This window comes from Nasonia vitripennis, chromosome 2 (assembly GCF_009193385.2).
Source record: "Nasonia vitripennis strain AsymCx chromosome 2, Nvit_psr_1.1, whole genome shotgun sequence".
Classification (NCBI taxonomy): Eukaryota; Metazoa; Arthropoda; class Insecta; order Hymenoptera; family Pteromalidae; genus Nasonia; species Nasonia vitripennis.
This window is the reverse complement of record NC_045758.1, coordinates 20,972,337-20,993,021: the sequence shown is the minus strand read 5'-3', so window position 1 is coordinate 20,993,021 and position 20,685 is coordinate 20,972,337. Positions and strand designations below refer to the sequence as shown.

Below are 20,685 nucleotides of genomic sequence, written 5' to 3'. Positions count from 1 at the left end.
TTAACATTTTTAAATAATTATTTTTTGCTCTTTAAAACTGTCATTATAGTGTCCTCTCATGTAATTTTTTTTAGTGCATCTTTTCGTTACAGTAAGCTGCTTGCTTTATCTTTACTTCGATGTTTATTATACATTATGAACAGTTTCCCATGTTATCATTTTGCTGATTCTAGAAGTAAATCATAGAACAGTTACACATAATGTGGGGAGAGTATAACAAAGCATATGTAAGGCTGAGCAATACAATTTGTTTAGCCTAAGGGCGCTTTGTGACAACCATTTTTTATAAACAAAAACTTTGCTGTTATATGTGCTGTAGAAATAGAAATAAAAAGAAAATTTATGAATTCTGATGTTTAAGTAAAATTGGTTTATGTACTGTGATTTAGAATGGTATAACTATTTAATATAATTATATAAACATGGAATTAAACAATTATAGTAGGCACAAAAGTTGAAAGCATAAAAATCTGTTATAGGTGGAAAGCCAATTGTTATAGAATCTACAAAGTCCAATTCAACGCCAACAATCAATCCTGTAGCAGAAAAAGCATTAGCAGCCAATCCAGTTGAAAAACCTGCCACTCCACCATTAACATCTGGTCAACCTATAGTCAAACTTGTAAAATTACCTGCTTCTACGATAGCATCTTCCTGTGATAATGTTAGTAATCAAGAACAAATTGTAGAGAAAGCAAAACAGGTAAAGTTAAAATTTAGTTTTTAATGTTGCAAAGTTACTCCAGTCTTTCTGATGTTTGAATCATGTTCTATTTTTTCCACCCTAGGAGGCTTATGTAATGCAAAGGATTGCGGAATTGCAACGAGAGGGATTATGGTCAGAACGAAGGTTACCGAAAGTTCAAGAACCTACAAGACCAAAAGCTCATTGGGATTATTTACTAGAAGAAATGGTTTGGTTATCTACAGATTTTGCTCAAGAGAGAAAATGGAAAAAATCAGCAGCAAAAAAGTGTGCGCGAATGGTCCAGAAATATTTTCAAGAAAAGGCTATACAAGCCCAAAAAGCAGAGAAATTGGAAGAACTTCGTTTGAAGAAAATCGCAGGTTTTATCGCGAAAGAAATTAAAACTTTTTGGGCTAATGTCGAAAAGGTTACTATTATATTACTATTTATTTTTCGTAAAAAATCGATACCCCACACAATAAGCCGGCAATTTTAACTTACCTATGTTTTAACTGTGTGCTCGTTGTGGGAACATTAATGCTAAGATATATATATGCAACTGATTCTTCATAGTTTCAGTCAAATATTGTTTTAGAAACATTTCAAAAAAAGCTTCTAATGTTCTTCAGCTACTTCGTATTTACAATGATTAACAAATTAATTTTACTTTGTAGTTGGTGGAGTATAAACAACAAACACGATTAGAAGAGAAAAGGAAAAAAGCTTTAGATCAACATTTGAATTTCATAGTTGATCAAACTGAAAAATATTCATCGTGGTTAACTGAAGGTTTGAACAAACCTGAAGGAACGCAAAGCACGCCTGCATCAATCCATAGTTCTAGAATATCTTCACCAATCACATCTGGAAAGCACTCTGATGGTGTGTTTGATTTCAAATTTTTCCTAATTTTTTTAATTTAATGATTAGTATATAATAATGTTTCAATTTTTAGATGACTTCAAACCAAACCAGGATTCAGACGATGATGAAGAAACTATAGCAAAAGCTGAAGAAGAAATGAAATCAAACCATAAAGAAGAAGTAGAGCTTTTAAAAAAAGAGTCGGAACTTCCATTGGAAGACATACTTAAAGAATTACCTCCGAACTACTTGGAAGAAAGAGATAAAAGTTTATCTCCTTTGCCTAAAGAAGCCGAGGTAGAGGTGCGCATCTTTTTAACATTGTATTCTGATGAAATAAATTTTGAATACAAAATAAAATGTGTAAACGTTTTGTAGGAAAGTGATAATGTCGAGGAAGGTAAAGACACGGAATTCACTGTAGCGTCAGATCAATCCACAGACGATGAAGAAGACACAATTCAAGAACAAGAAAAGTTGGAGAAAAACGTTGATCATAAACAAGAGCTTGATGACCTGATGGCTGAAAATGAAATGTCCATTGATGAGTTGAGGGCTAAATATGCTAATGCTGTAGATACTCCAATGGACGTCGACGAAACGGATGAAGGTAAAAATATACGTCATAATTTCATAACTTTTGTACAGTAACTATTAACAAAGTATGATGAGTATCTACCGAATTACTGAAGGCTTCCTCATGCTGTTCATTTTCGAGGCATTTGTCTGACGATTAAATAAAAATGTCGATTATTTGAAAAGTTTTAATACTATCAAAATTTAACTGAACGTATTTTCTACTTACAGAATCTGATAAAGAGGAAGAAGAAGAGCAAGAGTCTGAATCAGAAAATGAAACCGAAAATGAAAGTGAAGATGAGACGCAAGACGATTCTCAGACGCAAAGTGATGAAGAACCTGCTGTTGGTTTGAAATCATTACTTGAAGATTTGTCGGATGAAAATAAGAGTATGAACGAAGCTGCGGAAAAACAGAGTGAAATGGATTCTGTTGCAGCTTTAGCAGAAAGTATACAGCCTAAAGGAAATACGTTACTTACTACAAGCGTAAGTTTAATTTCTGACATAATACATTATTTTCCTTAATTATATTAGTAAGGAAACCTTCTTATCCAAAGAGTTTGACTCATAAATAGCAGACTACTATTTCAGGAAGGTAGATTAAATGCAATCGCACCTGATTTTCAAATTTTTAAAAAAAAGAAATTTGTTTGGATAAAGTGATTGTAACACTATATTTTTTTAAATAATTTAATGGTTTATTCTAACAGTTCCTTAGTTTTTACTATAAACTAACGTTTAAATTTAATTTGCAGGTTGTTACAAAAATTCCGTTTTTACTAAAACACAATCTACGAGAATATCAGCATATTGGTTTAGATTGGCTCGTTACGATGTTCGAGCGGAAATTGAATGGTATTCTTGCTGACGAAATGGGTTTGGGCAAAACCATTCAAACGATTGCTCTTTTAGCGCATTTAGCGTGTGAAAAAGGAAATTGGGGTCCTCATTTAATTATTGTACCAACGTCTGTGATGCTTAACTGGGAAATGGAGTGTAAAAAATGGTGCCCTGGTTTTAAAATTTTAACATATTATGGAACACAGAAAGAAAGAAAACAAAAAAGGACAGGATGGACAAAACCTAATGCATTTCATATCTGTATTACGTCGTATAAACTTGTGATCCAAGATCATCAAAGCTTTAGGAGAAAAAAGTGGAAGTATCTCATTTTAGATGAAGCTCAAAACATTAAGAATTTCAAATCGCAGCGCTGGCAACTGTTGTTAAATTTCCAAACGCAAAGACGATTGTTACTCACAGGAACGCCACTCCAAAATAATTTAATGGAATTATGGTCCCTCATGCATTTTCTGATGCCAAACGTTTTTCAATCGCATCGAGAATTCAAAGAATGGTTTAGCAACCCGGTCACTGGTATGATTGAAGGAAACAATGAATACAACGAAAATATTATCCGCCGTCTTCACAAGGTTTGTAGTTTATTTTATCTAGGATACCTTACACGCGTGTATTTCGCCCCCGACCACGATTCTGTTCACATAACTGTGATCGTGTCTGTTTTTTACTTGAATGGCGATATATGAAAATTTCTTTATTAAAACTCGTGCGTTGAAAGTGGAAAGTATACAACGTGCGTATCCTGTCTAGAGAAACAAATTGCAATTTTACAAACTTTTTTGCTTAAAAAAAAACTTTGTTTAATTATATATTTAATTTGCAGGTTTTGCGCCCATTCCTTTTGAGAAGGTTAAAGTGTGAAGTAGAGAAACAACTACCAAAGAAATACGAGCACGTAATCATGTGCCGACTATCAAAACGGCAGAGGTATCTTTACGATGACTTTATGTCTAGGGCAAAGTAAGTAGAATTTTCTAAGTCTAAGATTTTATTAAAGTTTTTACATGCATGTTAAACGAGAATATCTTGCAGGACAAAGGAAACCTTAGCTAGCGGAAATTTGCTGAGTGTAATAAATGTTCTAATGCAACTACGTAAAGTTTGCAATCATCCTAATCTATTTGAGGTGCGACCGACAGTTTCGCCATTTCAAATGGAGGGAATTGATTTTCACACTGCGTCGTTGGCATGGAGCGCTCTTGACTATGACCCTTTCAAGGTAAGCTTAGTACATACATATTTTCTTCATTTATATTTGACGTTTTGTCACATTCTGTAAATTTTATTATACTTTCCTTGCCCACGTTATTTATTTGCTGATTCTAAATCTAACAATAGTACAGTTTCGCGTAATGTGGGAATAACGAAACCAAGCATATGTAAGACTGAGTGATACAATTTGCTTAGTCTAAGGGCGCTTTGGGACATATGTATTTTAACATAAAATAATTTGAATATATAATATGTACATGCTTCACAGAGTTTCAATTTTAAGATAAATATGATTTTCAATTTCAGCATATCGATTTATCCTGCTTGAATCTCTTATTAGTTGATTTGGAATTCGTTATGACTGCGTTTGTAGCTCACAGAGTTAGAAAATTAAAAACACCAAGAAAGCTCATCGAAGAAATTGATAGCCAACCAGAGTCGCCTCCGCGGTGTCCATCAGGAAAAATAAAAATTAATGTTAGATTATCTAATCAAGTATCAAAATCTACTGCTTCTACACAACAAAGTCAGCAGCAAATAAAGATCAAAAGTTTTCCTGGTATTTTACCAACGCCAAGAGTGGGTACCTCACCGTTAGTTAAAAGTGTTAACAGCCAAACCCCAACTGGACAAGGTGTAACTTTGAAAGTTGCTGGTGGTCAACCACTACAAGGTTTTCTGCAATTGGTACCGCATCAAGGTGGTGTCAAAGGTATGCATTTTTTCTATGTTTTTTTTGACATTTTTCAAGCATTATTGGTCATTGGCTGTAGTGCCCGATGCAAGGGCCTTGATATTTAAACCAGTTTATTCATTCATCAAAGGCATATTCTATAGAATTGAGATAACGTTTTTATTCATCACTAATTTTTATTTACGTATCCGTTCTCATTTTTCAAACTTTTTGTGATAAATTTATATATTTGCAGCTATCCCAATGGGTACTGTTGGGCAAAACATTTCAAGTACAGCAACAGTTACGACTACCACATCAGGTATTAATACTCAAAGAATAACAGTTGCTAACGCGAATACTAAAGATGGGCCACAAAGATTAACGACGCAAACTTATGCATTCAAACATGGCGATTCCGTCCAAAAATATGTTCCTAGTTTTGCTCAGTTAGTACAGACATCAACCGGCAGACATATCATCCTTACTAATCCTAATCAACAAACGACAAATGCTCGTAAGGATATTTTAACAATCTGATTTTAATAACTTAATGAGGCTTCGGCGCTTATAGAAAAAAAATCAAAGATGCTCTGAATCTTTAATCTTAATAGACTATACCAGATTCATTAACAAAAAAAACAACTATTTTAGTTAATGATACATTTTTTTTAAAATGACTTCCAAACAATTGGCATTTTACTTGCAGTCTTAGGGGATTCATCATTTAAATCAATTAATACTTTGGACCAAAATAATAAGTCAGCCAATCAAAAAATACTAATACTTCCCATCCTGATGAATCTTTTATTTACATACCTTTAAAGTACCCTTCACTTGATACAATACTAATTGCCGAAGCCTCTTTACGTGAATTTTTAATAGATCTTTGTTTTAATTTTACATTTTTATATTTTTAGTATCTTTCCCAGTTATGACGTCAACTGGCCAGAGGTTAACAGTTCTTTCGAAGCCTGTACAAGTCAACAAAGTCATCGGTAACGTGGTTACGTCGCAGGCCGGAGGAACTAGCGTAACAAGTTTGAAACCTGTCATGAGAGTTCCCCCTCTCAACGTAAGCAATTTACAATCGGCTGGGCAGATACAACCAACACAAATTCGATGTGGCGTGGTCACAAGAACTATTCAAAAGGATACGGAAAAAAGTCAAGTGAAAGAAGTACCCAAATCTGAATTTCACCTGGTAATTTAAAAACAAAATTATTTGAATAGATTTAGATTAAACACGTCACTCATTCAAAATTATTTCTTAAGACATAGAAGCATCACCGATCAGTGGTTGTACTATTGCAAGCACTTTTGCAGTGGTGCAAAAACAAATATACTCAAGCCAGCTTGTGCGTTTGCAATAGAACTTATTAAACGTACATTCTAAACTAGAGATGACATTGATATTTAAAAAATGCAATAATTAACATGTTATTAATATGTATGATTTGATAAAATAATTAAAATAATGTTCTAATGCTTCATTTTGCAGCCTCAATTGGAAAAAACTAGGCGACAGAGACGACAAGATAAGCTTGCAACTTTGGCTGACATAAACGAGCGAAGATGTGCAGCTTGTCCTCTGTACGGCGAGGATCTTTTTACAGCTCTGAGGATTAGTAAGCCAGCGACGGGTTGCCAATGGCACAGCGGATGGCTTCATTGTGTTGGTAAAAACAATTCTACGCGCACGAGACGCCAATATTTCTCACATACTGAAGCTCTGGCCGAGGCTATTCGTTCAACAGAACAAATTGTGGAAGAACTCAAGTCAGTCTTTGACAGATTTGTGGTGTACGTTCCTGCAGTGCGTGCACCCTTGCCTCGTTTCCATGTGTCTCATCCACCACCGCATAAACTTTGGAAAGAGCAGCGAATGGAAATGGACTTGCAGCGTCAGTTGTCTCCAAAAGTAGCTCTTTTCCATCCGATCACGAGTGCTATGATCACTCAGTTCCCCGACCCCAGACTTATACAGTATGATTGCGGAAAGTTGCAATCACTCGACCTCCTGCTTAGAGATCTGAAGTATAACGGTCACAGAGTTCTTATTTTTACGCAAATGACCAGGATGCTCGATGTACTGGAGGCTTTTCTCAATTATCATGGTTACATATACCTACGTCTCGATGGTGCTACCAAAGTTGATCAGCGACAGGTATATTTTATTTATTCTAAGTCTCCGCCAATAAAAATTTAGTTTATCTTTTCCCCTAATTTAACCAAGTTAATCTTTCTTTTAGGTTTTAATGGAAAGGTTCAACAATGACAAAAGAATATTCTGCTTCATTTTGTCAACAAGATCTGGTGGTGTTGGTGTTAATCTAACGGGAGCAGACACTGTTGTATTTTACGATAGTGACTGGAATCCAACCATGGATGCTCAAGCCCAGGACAGATGTCACAGAATCGGACAGACGAGAGATGTACATATTTACAGGTAAGTTAACTAAACAATTATACGTTATTTGAAAAAAAACATCGCCACCGACCACGATGCTATTGATTTATAACTGCAATCGTTTTTTATTTAATTGGCGAGATATTAAACATTCTTTATAAAAACTCGTGCGTTTTAAGTGGAAATTATATGACGTGCGTATCCTGTCTAGAGAAACAATTATTTTTAAAGTAAAATAATTGAGATATAACTTTTTGAATTCATCTAAATAATACTATACAATTTTTCAATGTTCAGATTGATAAGCGAAAGAACAGTGGAAGAAAACATTTTGAAGAAAGCAAATCAAAAAAGGTTGCTTGGAGATCTTGCTATTGAAGGTGGCAACTTTACCACTGCCTATTTCAAAAGTGTAAGTATGATTTTCAAATATGGATTTTAAAACAAACGCGTAGTTTTGAAAAACAAATTTTATTAATCTATTTTTTTTTATTTTATTTATAGTCCACAATTCAAGATCTGTTTGACGTTGATCAGTCTGAGACCGATGCTTCAGCGCGAATGGCTGAAGTGTTGGATCAAAATAAGGATAGAGAAAAGCATCTACAGAAAGAGACGATACAGCCAGAGGATAAAGCGATGATCGGTGCACTAGAAAGTGCTCTTGCTGCAGTTGAAGAAGATCAAGACGTACAAGCTGCAAAAACTGCAAAAGCCGAAGCTGTGGCTGATTTGGCAGAATTTGACGAGAATATTCCTGTCGAAGATGCAGATAACGACGATGCAGGAGTCAGTAAAGCTGAAATGGAAGTGCAAAACATTGTATCTCAGGTATTATCACATTTTGTTTGTTTTTATCAACTAATATTAAATATCCAACAAAAGTTCCTATTTCAGTAAAGAAAAGGTTATTTCTTTATTTTTTATTTTTGTTGGTATGGTTTCTGTACTCTATTTGATTTTCATCTCGCTTCCGACCACAAATCTGTAGTCCATTACAGTTATTGTTTTCATTTTAAAAGCGAGAGAATAAAATCTCTATTAAAACTCGTGGGTTGAAAGTGGAATTCATACAGCCTGCGTATCCTGTCTAGAGATACAAAATGACACTACTGACTTTTAAATTAACTTGAGCTTTTCTTAAAAATTTTAAATCAACATAAGCTTTTCTTTATTTGCATAGCTTACACCCGTGGAGCGCTACGCCATGCGCTTCGTAGAAGAGTCAGATGGAAACTTCTCAGCGGCTCAGCTTGCAGCAGCGGAGCGCGAACTTGAGGAGCAGAAAAAGGAATGGGAACGAGGTCGACTACGGGCCATGCGTGAGGAAGAAGAGCGCCAGATGCGCATGACGGACGACGACGAGAACCCGCTCACGTTCACGCGCGAGGACGCTCAGAATCAGGTTAATAACAGCACTAGCAATTCTAGGCGCGCATCAAGTAATAAGAAGCCAACGAGGCAAGTTAGGCGCGGCAGAGGTAGGCGGGTGGTTGTAGGGCGCGTCAGTCGTAGGTCGAATCGGAGTATAGAGCAGGAAGAAACATCAGAATCCGAGTCAGAGACGACTTCGATGTCGGAAACTGACTCGGAGAATGATGTCAATCATGTCCCGAAGAGAGGTAATAGCACCGATGAAGAAAAGAATAGGTCTAGCAAGGTAAGCAGCTCTGACGAGGAAAATGACGAAAACAATGAGGATGAGGACGAAGACGATGAAGAAGAAAACGAGGAGGATGAAGATGATGAGAGTACGATTCAATCAGGAAGGGTGCAAACTAGCCTGAGAAATAGGGTGCTTAGTCTGTCGAAAAAGAACCATTTCGATATTAACAGTCCTAGAACGAGATCCAGTGGTGATGTCAAGATTAATCTTTGGACTTTAGACGAAAGTCCAATATTACCAGAAAGCAAACCAAGAAAAAGAAAAAGGTCTAAATACAATAAGTCGCTTGATAAGTCTGACGAAAACTTGACCGTTCCGTCACTACTGGATCCAGATTCGAAAACAAGAACAGTTTCGGAATCGCTTGATGATATATCTAAGACAATGGATGTTTCTATAAATTCAAGTGCTGACGAAAGTATATGTGATGAAGAAGACCTTAATGACACGGAATTGACCAGTACGCCGAGAGTTAAAACTACAAGACGAGCAGTACCAAAAGCTATCATCCGAACCAACTTAAGGTCATCTGAAAAAGAAAGTAGCGCTTCTAGTGATATGCTTCAATTACCTACGGTTGAGTCAAAATTAATGAGTATCAAGGCAACGGATACGGAACTGAAAGTAAGCGGCCTGGATACGCCAAGCAATGAATCTAAAACAGCTAGCTCGACTCCCCATAGGTCACCTGGTAGACCGCGAAAGACTTCTCAGTCGGTACCGGTGACTCCACTCACATCTGAACCGCATGTCATTGCAACGTATTCTACTAGATCTAGTAATAAATTGTCCATAGCGCGTCCTTTACAAGATAAGCGGACAGTACCGCCAATCAAAATAAATTGTAAAGGTGACCCGGTAATCTGTGATATTAATAATACTTCTAATGCCCAAAACGAAGCAAAAGAAGCGAGTCAAAAGAGCACTGCTGCTGTCACTACTAGTACTACTACTGCATCACCTATTAAGGATGCATCAGTACGGCCTAATAAAACAGCAGATAGTAGTGCAATGAGTATAGACAACGAGGAGACGGTAACAACAGATAGCAATGAAAAGTCAACCGATATTACACTATCTGAAGAACAAGCATCGAGCAAAACGAATACAGAAAAAATCAGTTTAGAGTCTGAAAATCAGTCAGATATTCGATCACCCAGTCCAATTCTTAGCGTAAGAAAAGTTAAAGGGAGACGATCTTATTCACGAAATCGCACAGATTTAAAGGATAAAAAACCATCCTTGTCGGTTACTCCTGACGATTTGGAAACGGCAGCGATAAAACCGATTGATAATTCAAAAAATACAGATGCACCAGAATTGGTTCCAACAACAATGGAGGTCGATCATTCTCCATCACTCAAGGCTACCGATGATGCTGTGTTATCCACAAACAAAAACGTCACTCCTCATAGATCTAGTCCACCTCTAAGGCCTACGAAAATTACACGCTCTGCAGTTAAGTCTATCACAGATTCGACAGAAAATCCTGTAATTTCCAAAAATGAAACAGAAGCAAAAACTAAGGACACGGTACTAGTACTAGAAGAAAAACCTGATGAATGTAAGCATTCAGAAAAAGGTAAAAGTTCTGACACTGCATCTTCCTTGCCAGTTGCTACAGGTACTAATACGGACATAACTGAAACTTCGAAGAAAGACAAAAATCAGGCTCATCAGGTTAAAGGGAAATTGACCCGATCATCCACGCGTTCAATAACTGAAGTCAAATCAAAAGAGAAAACTGATGGCATATCTGTGGTTACTTCTGAACAGGCTAAGCCCAATGCTGAAAAATGTAGAGACTTAGAAACCACGATTTCAATGCCAATGGTTGATTCTAAAATAAATCCGACACAAAAGAGTGGAGGCGAAGAAGAGCAATTACAAGTTCCTGTAAAGCTAACTCGATCAATTGCACGATCAATGTGCGAATCTCAATTGAAAGTCTCTAAGGTATCTTCCACTGCAGACATTGTTGTTGTAGATCAGACAAAGACAATAGTTGAAAAGTCAAAGACTGAAGAAAGTATGACTATAGCAGAGAAAGAAGCAATCGTCGAAGCTGCTTCGAATCAGTCGAAGATACCGGAAAAAGAAAAAAGTCTAGAAGCGGAAAATGTTACAACAACAGTATCTAAAGAGGAAAAAGATCCAAAAGTTATAAAAGATATTGTTGTAGCTAAAACAATACAAGAACAACAATGTATAACATCTGCTCAAGATTCAAAAGATCCAGCACTTGTAGACTCGCCCGTGCCTGTGTCGTTGGAGCCAAAGACCAAGGCGTCGAAGTCTGAGACGCCGGTTGTTGGAGTAACAACCAGGCGTTCTCGTGCCAATCACAACGTTGATGTTGCTTCAGAGACATCAACTGTAGCTGCTGTGTCTACTGTCACCAACGAAAAGGTAATTTTGAGTAAAAAAGCAGATGAGACACAAAATAAAACTCTTTCTGTGACGGAATCACAGATGGAAAAATCTACGAATCAAAATGCTGATGCATCCTTTGAACAGCCAAAACTTACAAAATCAAATATGCAAGTACCTAATCCTATGTGCAGGCGTTTCCACAGTCCGACAAAAGTAGCGGCTCTTAGACGTAGACCCGACACTCCTATGCCTACATTTTATTCTATCCGTCCCGTCACTCGATCCTTATCCAACAACAGTAACAGTAGCAGCTCAGATGGTGAAGGAGGTTCGTCTAGTACCTCAAATCAGCAAAAACTCAGTCCACGTGGTTCCAGAACTTCGCTTGATAACGGTTTTGTGGTTCCTTCATCACCTCCTTTAACTGTGCGTCGCAGTCGATCTACAACTTATGTAAAAATGTCCGAACGATTAGCGATGGAACGAAATGAACTCGCGATACGTGGACATAACATCAGAGATGTGGCATCCGGAGAAAGTCTAACTATTAAACAAGTCTTTAAAAGAAGGCCAGGGACGCCACTGCCCACACCTGAACTACTCACCAGGGCTTCCAGAGCCAATATGGACAGCATGTACATGCAATCACCCAGATTGCTGCCACCCGTTCCCAAACTCAAACCCATACGTAGAGCTTCTGCTTTACCACCCCCTCCACCACTACAGCCGGCACCATCTAGATTACACCAGCAGCAACGACAGCAAATAAATTCCGAAATGACGGACGCTACGGACTCCAACGGTAACTCGCTTGAGTCGGAAATTGAAACATCCTCGAATGAAAAACCTCAGCGTACTGCCAAGGTCGTTGCCATCCTTAGTCTTGAATCTAAGAGCAGTAGCAGGTCAAGCAGCAGTTCCAACAATCAGCATAGCCTCAGCCCATCTCAGAGAGCAAGACAGCTTAACTCTGAGAATTCCGCTATGAATCACCCGAAGTCGCCCAGGTCTGGTAGGGCTATGAACGTTAACAAAACTTCAACTACCAGTAGCAGAGACGACAACAGCAGCAGTCAAACTATAACGATGATCGACCTGGATGACGATTCCGAATCTGAGCACGGCGAATCCGTTGCAAACGACTTTCAACGAATTGGTAAACGGGTATCGCGTACACGACTGAGTACCCAGCTATGTACGAAATCATCAATGAACAGCTTTCACAAGTCCTCATCCGCTAAAGAGATCCAAATGATTGAGATCGACGATGATGAAGATGATAGAATACCGTTAAAAAAATCTCGTAGTAGTGCATCTACTCTTGCCTCGACCGGTACGGCCGATAAGCTTAGTAACAGTAACCCCGCGTCTTAAGACGAGAATGACTGAATGGTCGTCGCAAGCGCGTTCGAGGAACTGGGACAGCTCAGCGTTCGAGAGCTACTCTTACTCCGATGACTTAGCGCTAGTGACGATCTATATATTATATATTATGTATTATACAACACAACAAATGACGTACGCGTTGCATAGAAATTTATATTTAGTTTTAAAGAAAATCGTACGTTCTCGTGCCAGCGTTCTCATACATTTGAGATGAGAAGTAATGAGAATGAAAAATAGCTTTGGGGATACGTTCTCTCATTTTATTTTGAAAACTTGATAGCAGGAGGAGAGGGGAGACGATTATCCTGTATGTACATAATGACAAATATGAATCAGTAGCTTTTAAGATTGAAATAATTCCGAAAAAGCGAGCGAGTGAGTGAAAAAAAGTTCACGTGGGAAAAAACAAGTTTAAAACGAGAATGTCTAGTGTTTCTAATTAAGCGTCTTTCAGTTCGTAATTGTTTTTTTTTCTTCTTTTTTTTTATATTTTGCGCGAAATTTCTTAACCAGATGCTCCCGTAAACGCGTTTAGATATTTAAGTTATTTTATAATTTATATTTCGTGATACAACAAACAATAACTAAACTCATGACTGTATTATATTAGTTGTGAAACTCACTGCAAGCCGAAAATGAGTTAAAAACGATATGAAAAATGTTGTATAACGATTTTGTTATGCATGTCGCGCAGTATAAAACTAGATGTTGATGCTCTTATAGGTGGCACTCGATTTTAAGGGTTGCAGATAGCAATATCTCAAAATTTAACAAAACACAACAAACGATGACTGCATACGCGATGCTCATACACAATTAACATAATCACACCTACATTACCGAAACGCATTCATCATTCATGCATTCATACACTATCGATAACATAGCATCGTGTATTGTTCTATCGAAAGACCTACTTTAATTGTTTTTTTCCGAAACCGTACGATTGTCCATCCTGTAGATGGGATGTGTCCTATTGTAATTAATAAGAAAAATGAGAGCGACTATATATATATATAATTATTAAGTTGCGTGCCTGTATTTTGTATGATCGAATGAGTCCTTAAAAAGGAAATAAATGAAATATTCCTTGCTATGAACAAAAATAATAAACGTGTTTATCTTATTTCTTGGTACATTTCCAAGTCTGTTCGATCAAAGGTTCAGTTCCGTTTTGGTGTCAAATTTGCTCAGTGTGCTTGTTTATATTTTGAAACTTCTTGCACGTTCACATAACGATACATTATCAGTTTGGTGTGGCAAGGCTGTCATGACCGCACGATAATTGATCTGATTAGATTACTTTTGAAGATTTCCTTTTCATTTACTTTGAATTTTAAAAAAATGAATAGACATCTCAAAGTAAAATGGCACCAAAACACTGCCTTTGCCATTCCAAACTTGGATACAGCCAAGATATAAGCAGGCACATTTATGAGCGTTCGCGAGGATTATTTCTCGTATATTCTGAGTCTGCGATACGCCAAGGAAGGGATGAAATGAGTCTTTGAACGAACAAGACGATTTCCTCAAAATCCCAGCAACCTCTGCAGTGCTTAATAAATTGAGGGTATTTTAAGCATTAATTATTCAAATACTAGCTTTTTTAAATTGCTACATATCAAGTTGCTTCGATAATAAGAAGTGATTGATTTTAGTTTGTATGTAGTTACCCTCGCTTTATTAATCAGAAGTTTTTACATTTGTTTATGCACTTATTAGAATCTTTTTTAATTTTTGTTTGTAAATCATTTGAAATTGCATTATTTTTCTAATTAACTTCATTTGTTTTCATTATTTGTGAAGTAAACCTGGACAATAGCAGAAATTCTTGACTAAAAAGCTAAACTTTGAATTAAATAACTATTGTAAATATTTTTGATATAAAAAACGTCAATTAAGTACTTCATGAAGCATGCTGAACTGAACATAAAACAATATGGTGTAGTAATTATCGCAGCACTTGTGAACTATACCATTAATTTGCTGACAGCACCATGAAAATCTTCAAGAATTTATAATTTATTCTGTGTCTTACAACTTACAGATTTGGTTATCAGAAAATACCATGGAACAAATGCCGGTTAGTATCAAAATACTTTTCTTATCGTCAAGTCATTTTCTTACTTTCAAAATAGTATTTCATAGTAGTCTTCTGACTTTTCCTATACTAGCATGCCTTTAAATATTTTTACCTAATAAATTGTCATATAGCATAACAAAATTTTCCGAACTAGATATTGAGTGTTTTGAAAATTGCTTCAATTTTAGTCTTATTACACATCGTAGAAAGATATCATTGTTAAACAGAAGGCCTCTTATACTTACAATGCCAATGCTATATTATATAGATTAGAATAACAAAATTTAAATTGATTTTTGCATTGTATGATCAGATGTGGTGCCCGCCAACACCGCCAACATCAGACAACGATGTGTACGTTGATTACTCGTTGGGATTCCTTTACGATAATACGCCAATGACGGAAGCACAACTACCACCAATCTACGTCAAAAAGGAAGCAAAGAGAAGTAGAGTCGATTCTGGTCCTGCTGATAGAGATGGTAAGACATCTAAGATTTTATCATATTTGTATGCAATGATGAAAGCGATAAAATTTTAGTTTATTGTAATTTAAACTGTTTCGTATAATAATACGAAGTTGATCAAATTTCAATCACTAAATCAACAATAAAAAATTCAATTAAATCATTAAAATTGACATAAAGGTCGCCGTCCGGTGAAAGTGAGACACAAGGAGGAGTCGGTGTACGCTCCTCGTTCGCTCTTCGACCGGCCATCGCCAGCTCTGACGAAAATGCGTCGCGACATGAAGTTGCACAAATACCGCGGCATGATGAGGCCACCGATAACAATGTCAGGGGTCAAGCCCTCACCTATGCTCAAAGTTGCCTCCGAGCAAGAACCAGCTCTTGAATGGATGATTCACGAAGACTGGGCTCTACTCCAGGCAATCCAAATCTACCAAGGTCTACCACTAAACCTATTGATCATCTCACCGGGACACACGCCTAACTGGGATCTTGTAGCCGACATCGTCAACAACACATCTAGGATCTACAGGTCACCCAAACAGTGCAGGAGCAGATATGAAGCCATTATTGTTCCCAGGGAGGAAGGCAAGCTGTTATACGACACGACCCCAAAAAAACAAAAGAAGCAGAAGGGCATTTACAAGATTCCACAAGTGCAAGAGGTGAGAATATTAGATTTTCTGTATACAATGAAAAACTTTTCAACGTTATCCCTATAATGGAATATTTATATGCTAAAAATTTTATTTGTATGTTACAGCAGCAGAGCAAAACTAATAGGCCTATGAGGACATCTCAGTTGTACAATCAAGATAAAAATCACTCATTTACGACAATGTGTTCTCAAAGAATCGACACTATAAAATCAGTGTTGAGCAAGCGTTCTCCTACAGTCAAGGCGTTATTAGTTAATTCAACGATGAAAAATGCAAAACACGCAGCCGTCTTGGCGGATTCCGGTATTCAGTATGATAGTCCGCTAGCTCCTATAGACGTCGCCACAAGAAGAGCAGAAAGATTGGCAAAGGAGAAACTGAAGAATGCTGTTAGCTCATCCGTAAGTTACAAGTTTCAAGTAATTTGCTTGCTTTAAAATAATGACGAATAATGCAAAGATAAAACAGTGATTTTCATATTTTCTTTTTGTACTCGGTTGGTAACACATTGAGTACTACATTGTCAAAAGGTTTTGTTTTACATCAGAGATAAAGTAGCTTGAGCATATTTAGTAGCACTCAAACTGTTAGTTCTATCAAAATGAATAAGCATCATGTTACTTTTGACTAAAATCATAACTGATAATTATGATTTTTATTTTAGACAGACAAATTTTAAGATAATAAAACTAAAGGACCCTATCACCAACACTGACAAGATCTAGTCCTCTTCTTCTACTACCTCTTCTTTGGTCTTTTTCCTAAGTTTTGTTAAATTTTGGTTATAGAGTCAACTTGCAACACTAATCGCGCAATTCTTGTATGTACAATAGTGTTTCATTATAAGTGTTATAATGTTTATAACAAATAAACGTCGATGATGTTAGTGATGGGATTTACGTAATTAATGGGTCCCTTCACTTATTAATTCTTACATACATTTTACTATACAATCTTCATTTAATCAAAATCAACCAATCGACATCACCAACACTTGATTTGCTATGTTAATAATTTGAATTTGTACTAGAAGACTTTAATTAAGTGTAAGTGCACTAATCCCATTTTAGGCAATGACGGCGGAACAACAGCAACAAGCCGCGGCTCGTCTCATTCAACAACAGCAACAACAGCAGCATCAACAACAACAGATCCTTGCACAGCAACAACAAAACCAGCAAACCTCGACGACAATAGCTCAAACTCATCAGGTGGCCCAAGCTGTTGTGACCGTGGCACCTTCTACGAGTGGCATTTCAACAATAAAGTCCTCCACCGCGCCTGCAAGCTCTCCAACAATTGTTACAACAAACGTCAAGGCCCGCGCAGCAAGTGCGTTAGGAATGCAAGACGTTCGCTCGACTCCAACTATTGTCGCGAATCTGCATACTGGTCAACGACTCTCTACTGGAAACCTCGTTGCCACGACGCAAAATCCTGCGGGTATTGCCCAGAAGAACATTGTCGGTTATACCGTAGCTAATAGTAAAAACCTTACGCCGGCCCAAATCCAACATCTGAAGCAACAGCAGCTTCTGCGACAGCAACATCTGAAAGCCATACAAGCTCAGGCAGCTGCTAGTGGTCAGAAAGTACCGGTAACAGTATCGGCGGCTGCTGCACAGCAACGTGGCGTTACACTTATGAAGCAGGTTGGAAGTACTGGTACAGCACTTGCACAACAAGCAGCTATCGCCGGAAAACACAACGTTACTACTCGGCAGGTAAGATCACAATATGTTTGCAAACTTCGTATTTATAAAATTGTAGATTTCTCAAAATATCTTTGCACTTGGTAATCGATATAATCTTCAAAGTATCAAAAATACGTATTTATTTCATGTTTAATATTTTATATATTATGTTTCTTAGGTTTCTGAAGCAGACATGGCTGCATTGATCAAACGACAACAACAACAACAGCAGCAAGGCAAGACTGTAACCCAAGTCCAGGTGCCGGCACAAGCCGGATTGGCAGCAACTCAAGTATTCACACAAGCGGGTCTGCAGGTACAGCAAGCTGGTACTTCAGGCGCTACCGCGCCGGTCGCAACTCTTGTAAAAACCGCGGGCACGGCCACTGGAGTGAGAACTGGAACGCCACAACAAATCAGGCATTTAGCTCTACATCCACATGTTCTGACACAACGTAAGCTACCCCAAAAAGTGGCTCAACTTGCTCAAGTAGCTGGCAAAGGTGGGGTTCAAACCCAATTGATTGTCCAACAAAAGGGTCCTCTGCAGGGAACGATAACTATGCAACAGTTTACACAGGTCATGAAGCAAGTACAACCAGGAACTATGCAGCAGTTTTCTCATGTACGTGTTATTTTTTCGTTAATACATTTTTTTGTAACTTAATGTTTCATAGATAAATTAATTTTAATCTACCATGACTTCTATAGGTTTCAGCTGGACAACCGGGATCAACTCAACCTGGTCAAGTGGTGTTGGCAAAGTCTCCACTTCAAACTCGAGTGATTCCAGTATCGTCGGGATTAAAGCAAACTATTCAAGTTGTAACAGCTAGCTCAGCACAACTTCGGCAAGCAACACCAGTGCAAGGCAAACCCATTGTAACAACAGCAAGAGCTAGTCCGGTACATAGTCAAGTAAGGTTACAGACTATCGCACATCAACAAGCCGTAGCGCAGCAGCAGCAACAACAGCAACAACAACAACAGCAGCAGCAGCAGCAACAACAGCAACAATCGCAAAGTTCAACTGATTCTCAACCGAAATGAATAATGATTTATCGCACAAATTGAGTAAAAGGTTAAATCTCATTGCAATTATAGCAATTAACTTCAAACGATAAACGTACTGTGAACTGTCCTTGCAAGAATTCAAATTGTATATTGAAAACGAAACATTCCATGTTTGCTTAAAGGTTATCTTAGCCTAATGATTGTCGGTGGTTTGTGTTGTACGTCGATTTTGTCATTAAGCTTGATCAAAGCGTTAGTAGACTCAGACGTAATAATTTATATATTAACGACAAAATAATTTTCAGTTCGTATTTTTTTTTTATAACAAAAGTTTCCTTTAATTACATTTATTATCAGAAAATTTATTTGATTTTATTATTGTAGAATATTTACACGGTTCTTTCTTGTTCAGTATACTTAAAAGAGGTTTATTACAATTCAGATAAAATATTTTTGTTAGTAAAATTTTTTTTAATCTTCAAGTTACCCAACTAATACACAAAATTATATGAATGCATTGGCAATCGTTTGAGTTTTTAACAACAATATTAATAGCAGTAATAATAATAATAATAATAATAATAATAATAATAATAATAATAATAATAATAACGATAATAATCCAGGAGTTATAAACTGGTGTTATAGATCAATTTCTTGTAAAAGATAGTAGATATGCATTATCTTGCAATCATAGTAAGATGATACAATAAAAGAGACTGATAATTCAATATTTCGGGATAATAATTAAGGACTAGAAGAGTGTATCATATATTCATTCAATTTTTGTAATTTTTGGTTATCGATCATGTTTAAATTCATACGTTAGTGTAAAATAAAATTGCTATTAGTTTTATAGTCAATATTACAGATATAAATAGATTATTACTACTCTTCTAGTTTCAAGTAACAATAATTTGCTCATATTTTATTATTTGCTACTGTCGGCGGATATTTTAACACAATTTTTAGATATCACTCACACGCATCAATCATAAAAATGTAGAAAAACTTTTAAAGAGACGAGTTTTGTCGTAAACAGCAGTCCTTATCGGTGATTATATTATTAAATCATAAATTATCTAATATTGTTACGTCCGTGACGTTTATGTCATGAAACTTGCTGATATATTGATAAAAATCATGATAAATAGATCTGTTTTCAATAATTTTAAATTAAATCCTTTTTGTTATGACATCGGCTTTTATTGTTCCTTCTTGTTATTTTAAAATAAGTTACAAAATATCGTGAGACATTCCGAGTAACTTGTACAAGCCCGGTCATAACATTTTGAAAAATTTCACAACTTGTTTTTTTGTGTATATATGACTTTAATAACATACATTAACGTCTTCCTCCGATTTTTTTACGGCCGTAACAATATTGTAAATATTCATACAATTTTGTACTTATCAAATGTCGTGAGCAAATTGAAAATGAGTGTATAAATGATGTGAGAATCAAGTAATAGGTTTTTAGAGAATAAAAATGACGAATGGCGTAATACATTCGGTGTATATAAATGTTAGTCGAAACAGTCTTTAACGCAGTGTAAATCTGTAAAGTATATAAAAATGGTCTTTACACGATTACTAAAATTGGTGAAGTTTACAATTTGAAACATTACCAATTTATACATGAAAAAAAAAACGCTAAGCTAAACTCTATAGAAAACAGAAATTGTACACATTCTAAACAGTATTTATAGGATTTATTTTATGTGAGCAGCAAGATTAATATAAAATATTGCATTAAATTGATAACATACTTTTAATTTACGATTCTCTTATTACTGTAGCACAGTATATAAATTAAAGAGGCATGGTAATCGATTTATTCTTTTTCCGCTTCTGATACTGACATGAAAATAATTTTAAAACATAAACTTGTATGTATTGTATAATATTTAAGTCCGCTCAATAGCCTGTAAGAGTGTAAGAGTAATTTTTGTCAGAGCGAATAAGATTGTATCGATATTGTATATGTTTAATTCGTGTACTATAAACATTTCAAATAAATTTCTTCTACGAAGAACTCTAATGTATGAAAA

General features: G+C 36.3%; 1 protein-coding gene across 12 annotated transcripts in view; it reads left to right on the top strand.

Moving 5' to 3' along the window:
* Positions 1–20,685, top strand: part of LOC100115939 (helicase domino) — a 27,310-nt gene extending 6,625 nt beyond the window's left edge. For 6 of the 12 annotated variants that reach the window (XM_032596402.1, XM_031924482.2, XM_016982247.3 and 3 more), the window contains 17 exons: positions 480–703; positions 789–1,115; positions 1,363–1,570; positions 1,644–1,855; positions 1,931–2,162; positions 2,360–2,619; positions 2,889–3,566; positions 3,818–3,954; positions 4,027–4,213; positions 4,513–4,918; positions 5,136–5,396; positions 5,800–6,083; positions 6,381–7,046; positions 7,132–7,328; positions 7,587–7,701; positions 7,794–8,120; positions 8,473–13,823. In XM_032596402.1, coding sequence (XP_032452293.1) covers positions 480–703; positions 789–1,115; positions 1,363–1,570; positions 1,644–1,855; positions 1,931–2,162; positions 2,360–2,619; positions 2,889–3,566; positions 3,818–3,954; positions 4,027–4,213; positions 4,513–4,918; positions 5,136–5,396; positions 5,800–6,083; positions 6,381–7,046; positions 7,132–7,328; positions 7,587–7,701; positions 7,794–8,120; positions 8,473–12,702 — 8,951 coding nt within the window. In that variant the 3' untranslated portion in view covers positions 12,703–13,823. Of the gene's footprint in view, positions 1–479; positions 704–788; positions 1,116–1,362; positions 1,571–1,643; positions 1,856–1,930; positions 2,163–2,359; positions 2,620–2,888; positions 3,567–3,817; positions 3,955–4,026; positions 4,214–4,512; positions 4,919–5,135; positions 5,397–5,799; positions 6,084–6,380; positions 7,047–7,131; positions 7,329–7,586; positions 7,702–7,793; positions 8,121–8,472; positions 13,824–14,761; positions 14,798–15,110; positions 15,280–15,444; positions 15,933–16,030; positions 16,328–16,590; positions 16,813–16,996; positions 17,651–17,798; positions 18,246–18,331 lie in introns of those variants that run through there. The other 6 variants (XM_031924485.2, XM_016982249.3, XM_016982248.3 and 3 more) reach the window with 6 other exon arrangements.